Below are 13,378 nucleotides of genomic sequence, written 5' to 3'. Positions count from 1 at the left end.
AGAATGGTGCTGTTTCCCTGATTTCTTTCTAGGCCCATTAATCATTTGGACATTGATGGCTATTGATATTTTACAACTGTTTAAAATCAAAGAATGTTGCAATATATTGATTTTTATGCACTTCTTATACTGGAAGTTTAGTGATGATGGTTTACTGAATTTTTTAATGGTTTTGATTATGTATATTCTTCTATTTTATGAATTGAGTCATTGTTTGCTATAGCCTTCCTATCAAGCATATTTTTCTCCCACCTATGAAAAGATGAGATTTATATCTAGTCCCTCATGTGATATTTTTTTCTGAAAATAAATATGCTTCTCTTCAAACTCAAAATTCACAAAATGGAACTAAGAGATTTCTTCTAGTTTTTATTAGTACACAGTCTTAGAACTCAAAATGTTTAATAAGATTTTCTGAGAAAAATTTATTGGTCTAATATATTCAAGTGGGATGTTGCTTCTTTTCCACATCAATGTTCTACAATATCAAAGAATCCTAGATCCAATCATAAGATATGAGTACATACCCTGGGGGAAATGTCTAAGGACAGCAAATAAAAAGAACAATTGACATGGTAGCAAATTGGGGAATAGCAAAAAGGGGAAAAAGAGAGTTCAAGTTATCTGACTGGAGACATGATGAGAAGGAAATTAATTATTTATCCCAAAACAATAATAATTAATGTAAGTATGTAGATAATTAGTATATGGAGTTTAAATGAATTTATATAATCTGAAATAGCAGTGTTTTCTTGAAAGTCAAGTATCACTTAACAAAATCTCTGACACTTGGCATACGAAGCCTTCCTTTGAGTTATTAATTATAGTTGCCTAACAGACTCCACAATAGGTTGAATTTGTTCCAGAACTGGAGTAAAAGAAGTTATACATGTTATATCATAGACAACAGAACTGTTGCCTCAATTATGAGAAGCTGGTGTATCTGAATCTAAGAGTATATTTAATTTTGAAAATGACAGATTTTGATATTGGTCTTAGTAAGTTCTTCTATGACAAGCAGTCTATAAGATCTCCCCTTTTCAGAGAATTTTACTAACATTTGATGACAGTTTTTTTTCTTAGTAAGCATTCTTACTAGATTAAAATGAAATATCAACACAGTTTCATTTTGCCCTTCCTTCATGGTTGATGATAATGAATACTTTTATGTTTTCAGTAAAAAAATATATATATATATATGAGAAAAAATGTGCCAACCCTGTATTTGATGATTAGTATCTAGAATTTATAACAGATTAAAACATAAATTATAGAACCCAACTAATAAATTCAGTAGATTGAAAGTTTACCTGAACATATAATTCCCAAAAAAGTAAATGAAACTTGACAATACATGTATAAATAAATGATCAATATACTTACACATTCTTAAGCAAACTCATGTTCTTTGTCCTGTTTGGCCTCTACTAATTTTCCCTTTTTCCTATATCTCAACTTTGTCTCTATTCAGACCTTTAAGTCTAGTATACTCTATTTTGCCTTCATATAATACAGTTTTTGCAACTCCTACTCTGAACAAATCCTTGTTAGCTTATCCCTCATAGTTTGCTAAACCTGCTATCTTACACAACTGAATATCACAAGAGTCTAGGGATGGCACCATTCAAAATAGACTTAGCCCTTTCTCTTGAATTATATGAATTTGTAGGCCATAGAGCTTAAGAGAGTTATCTTCCTTGTCTTAATGTTGGGCTTCTCAGAAAGAGCTACACACATTTAGGGTTGAGCTAGGTTTTTGTGACTAGAGAGAAGACATATTCGCATAATTTCCTGCTGTATTTGTATATTTCCTGCTATATAAAGAGTTTAAGGGTTGGTGGAAACTTAGAGGAGACATTCGATAATTCAGACCTCTGAAATTCTATAAGAGATGAAGTGATAATTTTGGTTTCAAAGTACTATTTATTCTCATCAGTCTGAACCTCAGTTAATAGAACGCTTGTATGCATCAAGCCTTATGTTCATAACAGCACATCATGAATGCACACAAGATATAAGCAGGAACATTATATATTTTAATCATGCCAAGCCTGCTTAAAATTCTATCTCAAAACAAAAAAACAAAAAAAAAATCAAAACTAAATAAACCTATTATTGTTTTGTGGATATTAATAGTGATGATATAAATTTAGTACCCTTCAGGCTTTATGTTTATACATGTACAATTCTCTGTTCCTAACAAAAATATTAAGTAAATTTACAGGAAATCATGACATGAAAAATTTATATGATACTTTTAGGGGAAAGAGTAAAAAATATCAATGAATAATGAAAATCTACATTAAACTTTCAAAATTTGGTTGAAGACAGCTCGAAACTACAGTGTTTCAAGCATTAGGCTCCAAGTGTTACTCTTAGTATTATAAAAAGAAAAAATAGCACAACAAATAAAAACAAATACTATCTGGGATTGCTATTGTCCAATAAAAAATACACTTTGAAAATTTGTGATTATACATAATAACTGTGAGTCTAATCTCACAGGCATCACTGTGTCAGCCTGTCCATTTTCCATCCCTAAGATAGGACCACCTGTATGAGAACTTTCTTCCCTACACCACTTGTTATATTACTTCCAGAAACTCATGTCAGCTTGGCTCTGGAGTGACTTCTCTGAAGCATCAGTTAGGATTTTGCTTTCTGTACCAAACCAATCTCAGCACAAGAACCTTGAGGATTTGCTTTTTCCTTTCTACATGGTAGGCCCTGCTCCTCTGTACCTCAGAGCCCTCTCTTTCCTCTGTGACATCATCTCTCTCACACCAGTTTGACTCTGCTCCTTCCCTCTCAGCGTTTCTGTTGTCTTGCCTTTCTGAACTACTGGGTTGTCACTTTGGTACACCCTATATGCCTCTCACCTCCTGCAGTATTTTATCTCACTGTGAAGTCGAATTCATGACTAAACCAGTATTTTTCACCTCAATAACTAAGAATGGGCTTGCTCCTTTTCTCCCTAACTCCCTGTTCTCTTTCTTCAGGATCTTCCCAGTATTTCAAAGTAGACACTGCACCTTCTTAACCCAGAAGCCAGACAGTTACACAAAAAATACATCACACTCAAATTGAGCCACCAAAAGAAGAGTTACACCACAAGAAAATAGATGGTAGAAGAAGAAAGATGTGCACTATTCATCACAAGAATTCTATCACAATCTGAGAAGAAAATGATGGATGAAGGCAGCAGACCTCAAAAATAATTTCAGAAAAAAATATTGTGGTATCATTTTATGAATTAGTCATCCACTGAACATTGTGCTTAGTGTTAGAGGAATAAATGCATTTTCTTGGGTTTTTGAGATTTTAATATGATCATATTTCATATTCCATTCCTTTTCTTTACTCAAAACCTTCCTTATACCCTCATTTGTCTGTTTCCAATACACAGTTACCTTTGCCATTAACATTTGTTGTATACACGTACACACACACACACTCACACAAATGCATACACTTAATCATACACACTATTAGTTGTCTTTTGTGGTTTGTTTAGGGTAGAGATTTTTTAAGCTTTGCAAAGTTCATATCAGTATATCTTTCTTCTGAAAATAAAATATGAAAAGTAGAAGTATAATTACATGTATATCACAATGATATTGTACCATGTTTAAAATTTTCCCCAAACTCTACCATAAAAATTCTAGAAATGTGTTTCTTTTCAGGAGACAATGTGAATCAAACGAAAATTTTCACAGACACAGGTTTCCAAAAATCTTAAAATTTGTATCTAATAATTATTTTCTCATTCCACAATCTTGATATATCAAAAAGTATTCATTTTATCTGATTTTCCTGACCTATACCTACTCATGCTTTCTCACAGTCAACTAACCACTCTTCTTGTTGCATGTTAATTCAAGGTCCATGCAAATATTTTCCCTAGGTAGAGTGATATGTGCTTCACACAAATCCCAAAAACTGGTTACCTCCACACTGCCTCTCACCCAATAAGGAAAAATTCTCCCAGACAAGAAGAGTAAGGGAAAATAGTTTATACTCACATAAGAAATCCTTGTATTCTTCTTGTTGGTTTTGCATTTACTTTTATAGTTTAGAAACTATGTAGTTATTTAAAGCCAAAGTGCGGAAAGAATGGGAAACTTCTGTGTGTCTACTTTTCTCAAACAACAATCATTTAAAAACTTGAATCTTGCTGGCAAATGACATCTAAATATCTTGATTAATCTGGTCTTTGTAGTGTTTGTGTGTTTGTAATGTGTTTGTGGCCAGAAAAATGAATGAAATAGCAAAACTCCAGTAGAGTTTATGTTTTAAAGTGACAGGTGAAGTCATTTTTTCACATTGGGTCACTAGTTAACAGTAAAACCATGAGTGACCAAAGCATCCAGATATGTCTGAGAATCTTTGTAAAAAGTATGCGAGTCTTTGGGTAATGGGATTTGTCTGTTTTTCATATGCCTGGATGTGATCCCTTCACATAGGAACCTGATCATTGTGAAAGACAGAAAGCTGCATGATTTTCAGTTCCCACAATTATCTGAGATTCATATCTGGGCTTCATCACAAGTGATTACGCAGGTTTTTACCATCATCCATTTTCTCCTGCTGCTGCTGTGAGAACAGTTTCTAGGAATGTAAAACTGTCAAGCTGTTTAGATGAATAGTTTTGCTGTGAGATCAAATCCATCATATCAGGAATATGGCAGCCATCCCTTGCCACAGAGACACATCAGTACCCGGTCTTTGAGAAATATAAAACAAAGATATTGTACCTCCAACACTTATTATTGCTGCATTCACCTCTAAGCCTATGTTAATAATGTTTCTGAATCATGTCCACACATCCACCAGAAGTTAGACAGTTCTTGCACTGCCTGTGTCTCATGCCTGGTGAGTGCTAACTGTAAGAGACAGGTTACTAGGAACTAAAAATCTAGTGAACCCTGCTCCGTAAATTCATGGAGGGGAGGCATCTTATGGAGTGAAGCTCAATGTCTGAGTCATTGATTTGAAACTCATGACATGGCACAACTTCATGATTGACTAACAATTTCCTCATTGTTTTTATGAAAAGAGAAGGATACAAACGGGATTCTAATGGATAACTCTAAATATTGGATGTAGACAAGCATCTTCAGAACTTAGGAAGATCTGAAAGTCATATTCTCACATCCCAATGCTATGGAGGTGCCTTACTCATTGTCATCATTTATGTATAATTATACAAACATCTGCATATATCAGTGAGTGATGAGTTGTTATGAAGAGCATGTACAAACCATAAAATGTCCAAGGCTCCACAGTTACTAATCCTTTACCTATAAGTTACTATGTTTCTTATATCAATCAAAAAAAACCTTTACAGACATTCTTATATTCAACAAAACTTCATAATTCTATTCAGTGACAACCTTGGAAAAACAACTCTTACTAGTATTTCCACATCATCTGAGTTCTAGAGATTCATATGTAGCTGGGCTTTTATTAAATACCTGAGCTCTGGGTTTTGAATTTGGGGATCAGATGACATTTTTTTTGCTTGAATAGAAGAATAAGAGACATGAAATGAGACTCATGGATTAATAAAATAACCGTTTCTAATTGTAACTGTGTCATATCGGAGACTAGTGCACAGTCCTCTGACAGGAGGCTTTGAGATTTGCTACGTTTTATATGTTACTGACCCTAATGCTCTTAATCTTTTCGAGCACCCTGAATACAAAACTCTTCTTTTCAATAATTATATAATATTTTATCACATTGGTACTCTACCTAGAGTCTTTGAGGGCATACTTAACAATATCTATGAACTTTCTCATCATGTGATTCTTTGAACAAGTTGGGTATGTTTCTGAAATAACCAGTGTTCTATATTATGTTCATGTAAGAAAGGATGTTTTTTTTTAAAGCATGTAGTAGAAAAAATCCAGATAAACTTTTATCCTACACTCCACAAATATAGAAAGAATTTCAAGGACTAACTCAAAGAGTTGCAGATCTGACACCAGAGACCAGTACTAAGTTCTGCTCTTGACCTCTGTATGTGCTGAGCAGACCCCTGGTCCTGAAGATCGAGGAGGAAGGCTTGTGTCTGGGCTCTGATGTCTCCTCACTGTCTGTTTTGTAGAGTAGTATATGAGTATTTACTTTCCTCTCAGACTTCTCACTTTCAGATAAGGCTGTTTTTGAAATTATTTATAGAGGTGGTGAATAATTACTTTATGGATGGCACATAGTTTGCTACAAAAGTTGTGATTACTTTCTCTAATTCACTTCAGTCTATAGATCTTACCATATGTATATACTTCAGTTAATATAGAATATTAATTCAAAGGTTGCAGAGGAAATCCTCAGGGACATTACAAGTTTCACTAAAGCTTTGACAGACAGAAGTAGCTATACACATGCAAACAAAGAAAATCTTGGTGAGAAACCTTTAAAACATGTCTACCTTTTATATCACACGTTAACTCACATGCTCAGCATTTCATGCTCTGACAAATTACATTTTAAAACTTCAACATGAAAAATTGAGCTCTGCTTCCACTCCAAGTTTATTTTAATCTCAAATATTCAATTTGCCAATAAAGAATCAGGAAGCAAATGCTGTGCCAAAAGCCTGCTAACTCAAATAAAAAAGACAAACTATCTACCTAACTTTTCTCTACAGACATCCCGGAAGGGACTTCTCCATGCCAAAAACCCTTCAATCTCAATGTCCCTCCCATCTACTTCCTCTGTGCCTTTATTTATCTGCCACTTATTCTCCATTACTTTCCCTATGTAAACACCTTGCTAACTCACTGTTTGGTCTCCACTTGACCTATGGTTTACTTTATCTAATCGTGTATATAATAAACAGGATGATATTGATTTAAAAATATATGCTATGACTTAATCACACCAAAATGGAAAACCATGTTTTCAATAATTAGCACATTTATGGAGTCATTGTGTGTTGAAATATCCTGCAGCAGACTGTGTCCAGCTCTGTTCACTAAAGAGGAAGACCTGGGAATCCAGGGCTGGGGTACTCTGCACAGCTTCAGAGAAAGATCTGTTCTGGTTTCTGTGAAAGAAGGAGGCTTATTTGTTTCCCCTCCTCCAGTATAACTAGTTCCATGGTAAAATTTGTAGAGATATGAAAACCTAGATTGAAAAACACAGAGAAATAAGTGGAATTATTGAACAAACTAGTAAGTATTTTTTTAAAGTTATGTATTTGTAGTAAAAGTCTAAACTTATTTTATGTTGCTTTTCCCATCTACATCCCACTGAATATTAGATTTACAAAGCATCAAGGTCTGATTTTAGAATTTTAAATGGATTAACAATATTTATGAATTTTAATTTCAGAAATAAAATGATTCAATTTACTTTGAAAATACAACTTAGTGGTGATTCACGCAAAAGAATTGTTGGATGACACTCACTTTTGAAAAATGAAGATATGTATGTTTTATATAGTATTATTTTTGTAAATAACATTTGAAAACTTTTGAACTATTGGGTTTGTTTTATTAATTCACCAGGTGTCAGCCATGTTTTACATGACAGTGCTGTACAGCATGTCAGTAGTTTGTACACTTTCAAAGGAATAAGGGAACTTGTCTGTGAATGCCAGGAGATGGAGATAAACATAAGCCTCCTTCAGTCTGAAGCATGCTGTGGCATCCATCCATATCTCTAGTATCGACATACCTAGAACATGGAAGACTTATTGTGGGTGAGATTCAGCATGAAGAGCCTTGAAATTCTCTCTCGGTGAGTAAAGATAGTTAGGTCCTAGGTTTTAATTGAGGAATCCATTCAACTCTGAGACAAACTTTCTTCCTGGCAACTGACAGAGCCTTTGTATTGTGCAATTTGTCTTTCTGTAGCGTTAAGGGCACTCACCTGGATTTTAGGAAATAATTGCAGTGATCTCTTTCATAGCTTGTATATTCCAAGGCAAGGTTTATAACTGACATAGAAGGTGATCTCCTGGGGATTTTGTGTGGTTAACTAAGAGGAACAAACTCTAGTAGAGTAAGAAAACACCTTTGCTGGCCTCTAACTGAACCCTTACCTTAGGATTTGCACAGCTCATTTATTTAGATATTTCCTTTTAAAGGCTCCATATCAACAGATATTTACCAATTGCCATACAAATAATATATCTTCCCAGTAGAGTTTGCTCCACCCATAGTGTTTACCAAGCTAATGCATCACTTCAGTCTCTTTATTCTACTACAAAGATGTAGCACTAACGTGATTTAAAATCCCTCAGAAATAACTTACAGGCCAGGAAGTTTGTTCTCACAATCTTGTGTTATACTGGTTTACCATGCAGACATAATATGGAATTCCTTGGCAGACAGAAGCTTTTGCTCTCCTTGAGGAATCCAGGCAGTTTCATCTGAAATGACACCATGAATCATGCATTTTTCCTGACAATTCAAACCTAATAACAACTCAACATCATACTAGTCATAGATTTTCTTCTGTGGGTTCCCAGAAGTGTAGAGGTAAAGAATCCATCTTTTTTTCCTTCTTGATTTTGGTTTATACTTGAAAAGGAGAATCAATGATGGTGTTGACATACTATATATTTCAGAGTAGTATAGTGTACCTACACATACAAAATAATGTCTGTCCAAATTTATCTGCTGAAGACTCTCATCTGGAATGTTATGTGATGTAATGGAAAAGGTCCAGAGTATAATAAGTAAGGAAAATAATGGACTATGTGAATGCATCACATAGGAGAAATAAATGTACCAATATGTAAAAAGACAACCCAGTCACTTCTCATTGTGACATTATCACAGTTGTACGAAGATCTAGGTCTAATGAGAAAAAATTGTACACATTTTGCAGCTCTGAAGAGAAAGTCTTCCCCTAGAGAAGTGTTACAGCTCTATTCCAGCAATGGGGTAAGATTTCCCAATGCAAGTGTAACAGTGGGGCTCTGGCAGGAAATGGTTTCCTTAGATAAGTTATTACAGTTCAGTTTCTGCAAAAAAAATACAAAAAGTTCACACTGCAGGAGAGAATTCACACAAAAGATTTTCAGGGGAAATGGAACACAAGTGTGTGGCTACTTCTGCTTGCATGATAATCAGTAGGCAACTGAGCAGAAGGCAGGGTTCCTATAGAATTTCTTGGAGTGGGTTCCAGGATGGCCTGGTATTTGAAGGATTCCTTTATCTACTTTCAAAGTTCAGGGACTGGTAGAAATTTGTTTCAAATTCTGATTTTGGGCTTTATTCCAGTCATGTTAAGGTAAGGTTGTTTTTCCTTTAGTCCTCTGCTCAGGATCAATTTTGTGTTAGAGTGTTTTTCTCTTAGACACTTCACCCTACAAACTGGGTTTTCTAGTCACTGGGTCCTGTTTACACAGCTTGTTGTCTGTGATCTCAGTCCAAGTTATTGTTTATGCCACAGAATTCCATTATGGTTTTTGTTGTGTTTTTTTATTGTTTTCAAATAAAATTTTCAAAATATGAACATGATTCTGTTGAGCAATCATTTCTACATCCCTAGAGGATATCTTGCCTTTGTAGACTATATTTATTTGTTTGTATATCTTTGTTAAAACACAGACTTAAAGATAAATTATCTTATTTAGACATACTTAAGTTATCATACAATCAAAATTAAGAGAGGTTCTGGTTAGTTCCTGCTGCCTCTAAACTCAGAGATGGCTTTGGGTATTGAGTGCCACACACATATATCCCTTTACAATGACTCTTACTGTTATACAAAGCTGTATTCTGTCCTGACAGAGTCTGCAATTACATCTCAGGAGATGAGTTTGACAACTCTGTCATTAACTATATCCTGTGCATCCTGACAGGGATGGACATAGCTCATGCTTTCCTGAGGCTTTCATAAATTCTACTACATTTTTTTTCTTGAATGTACAAAAGGTGCCAATCTGTAATGGGTGCATCATTTCCCTATGATACACAAACTATATTTATATAATTTGACATTTCCATAGGAACAGAATTGACACACATTCTATATGTTTGTATACATACATGTACATAATATATATATGCATGCTCTCATATGTATGTACACACACACACGAAATAGGCAGTCTCAAGCTAGGCTATAAATAACTGTCTCTAGAAGGAAAGTTTAATAATCAAATAGTTGCCTGATTCATCAGGCAAGATGTCTTAGCTGGTCTTCAGTACATATGTCAATAATGAATAACTAGGCTATAATACCATATAAGGAATAGTTCAGAAGTAGATATATGAATTTCCCAGGGATAATGACAACAAGCAGGCAAAAAGCAAACATTTTCTATATCCATGTCCATTATGAAGGCAACACCACTGGAAAAGCACCAACTAACTTGTGTGGCCTAGATGTATGGTGGATCTTTCCACCCCAAATAATGTAATAAAAATTCTTATTTGGGTTCTTCATTAATTCAAGATGTAAATCAGCTATAATATGCATATATAGTCCCACCAAGACTACCCCAAATCACAACAACAATAGACAACGTGCAGTGGGTGAAGGGATGTCAACATGTTTCCAACATTACAAAGAACTAGAAGCAAGTAAGAGGCAACAGACAAATGCTGAGTGTGAGGAAAATATCTTGCCCCATCAAAAAGCCCACCATTAGATTATACAATATCAGATGGTTAGCATTAAAAACATTCACACAAGTAACATTATACAGACTGTCAGACTGATCAGGTTCTTTGAAAGTGCTCAGGAAATGTAGTGGTTTGATTATGCTTGGCCCATAGCAAGTGGCACTATTAAAAGTCATTGCCTTGTTGGAATAAGTGTGCTTTGGTGGATGAAGTGTTTCACTGTAAAGACAGGCTTAGAGGGGTCCTAGTACTCAAGTTCCTATGAATGCAGAAGAGACTTCTCCTAGGGGCATTAAAATCAAGATGCAGAACTCTCACCTCTTTCCAGAAAACCATATTTGTCTGAATGTTGCCATGCTTTCTTCCATGATAATAATGGATTGAAACAGAAAATGTAAGACAGGCCTAATCAAATGTTGCCCTTTAAAAAAGTTACCTTCATCATTCTTTCTCTTCATAGCAAAGAAAAATAGAAACTTTAAGACAGAAACATACATATAACAAAAATTAAAGAATAATGGGTCATGAATTTGAAACAGAACAAAGAGTTATATGAGATGGTTTGAGGGCAAAAAGGAAAGGGAACAGTGACATTTTATAGTATGCTATCATATTATAACCTGAAAATATATGAAAATTTAAAATATATCAGTTGAGTAATTAAGTAAAAAACAATGTTTTTTCATGAAAGGTTTTTTCTGCATAATTTTGATGGATCCGGAACTCATTCTGTAAACAGGCTGGCCTAAAACTCACAAATATCTTTCTGTCCCTGACACTCTAGTCTGCTTTAAAGGTATGTGCCACCATTTCCATGACTGAAATCTTACTACAGGATTTAAAGTTGTCAACAGTAAATAAAGCAGAGTATGATGTATGTGGATGCTCAAATATTTTTGTTAACTAGATACTTAATCCTAATACTATTTCAAAATAAATTATTTGCCACAATGAAGCAATTAAAAAATATTTTCTAACCTCCATTTTTTTGGAGTGATAACTATTTTATTCCAGAAATGTCTTGGCCCTAAACTCTAGCATGTCTGCTCCAGCAGGGTTTCCTGTTAACTCTGCTGGATATTTCAAACTTCTAATTTGGTAAATATGTGTGTGTGTGTGTGTGTGTGTGTGTGTGTGTGTGTGTGTACCTTCATATGCATTTCAATCTGCATCTGTGTCTCTGTTTCTGTCTGTTTGTGTGCACAAGTGTAGTCAAAGACTTTTGTTCCTCTCAAGTTAAACTTACAGGTGAGTGGTTGAACAAGGACATAGAGAATCAGACTCAGAGCCCCTGAAGGAGGTACAAAATCTTAACTGCTGAGAAATCATCTCAGCCCTATTGACCTTTACTCTTCCTGTAATTGGGCTACCTTCATTTGTTTCTACTTAGTCTTGTAAGCCCTGGTGTTGCTGAAGCTTATGAGTCTGTTTCCTCTTTATTATTTGTGCCGTTTCTGGAAGCCTTAGAGTTTGATTATTTTGCCCACTGCACATTTTTAATAAGACAGAATAAACAGTACAATCACTGTTTGAAATGATTTCTCTGGTAACTATTTTCAAAGAAGCTATGCTTACAAAAACTCTTAGCTGTTCTGCCTTTTACATCTCCTGATATAGACTCAGAGGGCTCAGCCAGACACAGAAAAAAAAAAGAAAGGGTTTTCAGAACACTAGAAATAACCATGTATGAATCCAGAATAAAGAGTTGCTCAGTTTGATCCAAGAGTCAATGATTAACAACTGAAAGCAACAAATTATAATTGACCAGTATGATTTGTATTAGAATGGATGAGATGAATCAGCTTGAGACAGAAACAGCCATTTCTGTTCTCAGATGCTGACTGTCACAGGTACGTAGATCCCACTCTAGATGGAATAACTGGTCTCCAGAGAAAGTGGTCTCACCTCCACAGACCTCTATAAACAGTAACTCCTGTCCCTGGGTTACATGTCCACGGAGCTCCCCCTGCTGGTCCTGAGAGAGTCTGCTGGAAGGTTTGTCTAGTTTTACAATGAAGGCTTCTCACTGTGCCTTGCACAGTAATAAATGCCAGTGTCTTCAGCTCTTAAACTGCTCATTTGCAGGTAGATACTACTTTTGGAATCATCTCTTGAGATGGTGAATCTGCCTTTCACAGACTCTGCGTAATATGTTGCATAATTATTAGCTTTGGTTCCAATTGCAGCATCCCACTCCAGTCTTTTCTCTGGAGACTGGTGGACCCAGTGCATCCAGTAGTCACTGAAAATGAATCCGGAAGCTGCACAGGAGAGTTTCATAGACCCTCCAGGTGGCACCAAGCCTCCTCCAGACTCCTCCAGCTTCACCTCACTCTGGACACCTGCAAACACAAAAAATCTTGTCAGTAAGCAGTCAAAATATTCAGTGTCCCTCACTCCTATCCACTCATAATTTCAATATCTCTTATTATCTATGAATTACCGTTTAAAAGTACAAAAATAAAAACACAGCTCAGTCTCAGTTCCATGGAGAATGTTCTGTGTCCGTGTTGTTCACTGAAGAGAAAGAATTGTAAGTCCAGAACTCGGTGCATCTGTCAAATATTTGAGAATCAGGGCTGGTTTTCATGAGCAGAGGGGGAAATTATTTGCATGTCTCCTTGTTAAATCAGGAGTTCAGGGGGTGGGAGCATTAGAGGACACAAGTACTAGTGCGGATGTTTGAGAAGAAATAAAGTATGAAGTTGCATTATAGAATGAAATCTTCATTTAATGTTCTGTGGTAGCACCTCACCTGACTTTGTGCATGCCTGAGCCCTGTATTTATTCCC

General features: G+C 35.3%; 1 gene segment (V, D, J or C); it reads right to left on the bottom strand.

Moving 5' to 3' along the window:
* Positions 1-12,593: 12,593 nt before the first annotated feature.
* LOC114634223 lies at positions 12,594-13,130 on the bottom strand. The segment is given in 2 exon segments: positions 12,594-12,928; positions 13,030-13,130. Coding segments are annotated over 2 exon segments (381 nt in total).
* Positions 13,131-13,378: the final 248 nt, after the last annotated feature.

Source organism: Grammomys surdaster, unplaced genomic scaffold (assembly GCF_004785775.1).
Source record: "Grammomys surdaster isolate TR1022 unplaced genomic scaffold, NIH_TR_1.0 917, whole genome shotgun sequence".
In the NCBI taxonomy this organism is placed as follows: domain Eukaryota; kingdom Metazoa; phylum Chordata; class Mammalia; order Rodentia; family Muridae; genus Grammomys; species Grammomys surdaster.
This window is presented reverse-complemented; position numbering and strand designations above follow the sequence as displayed.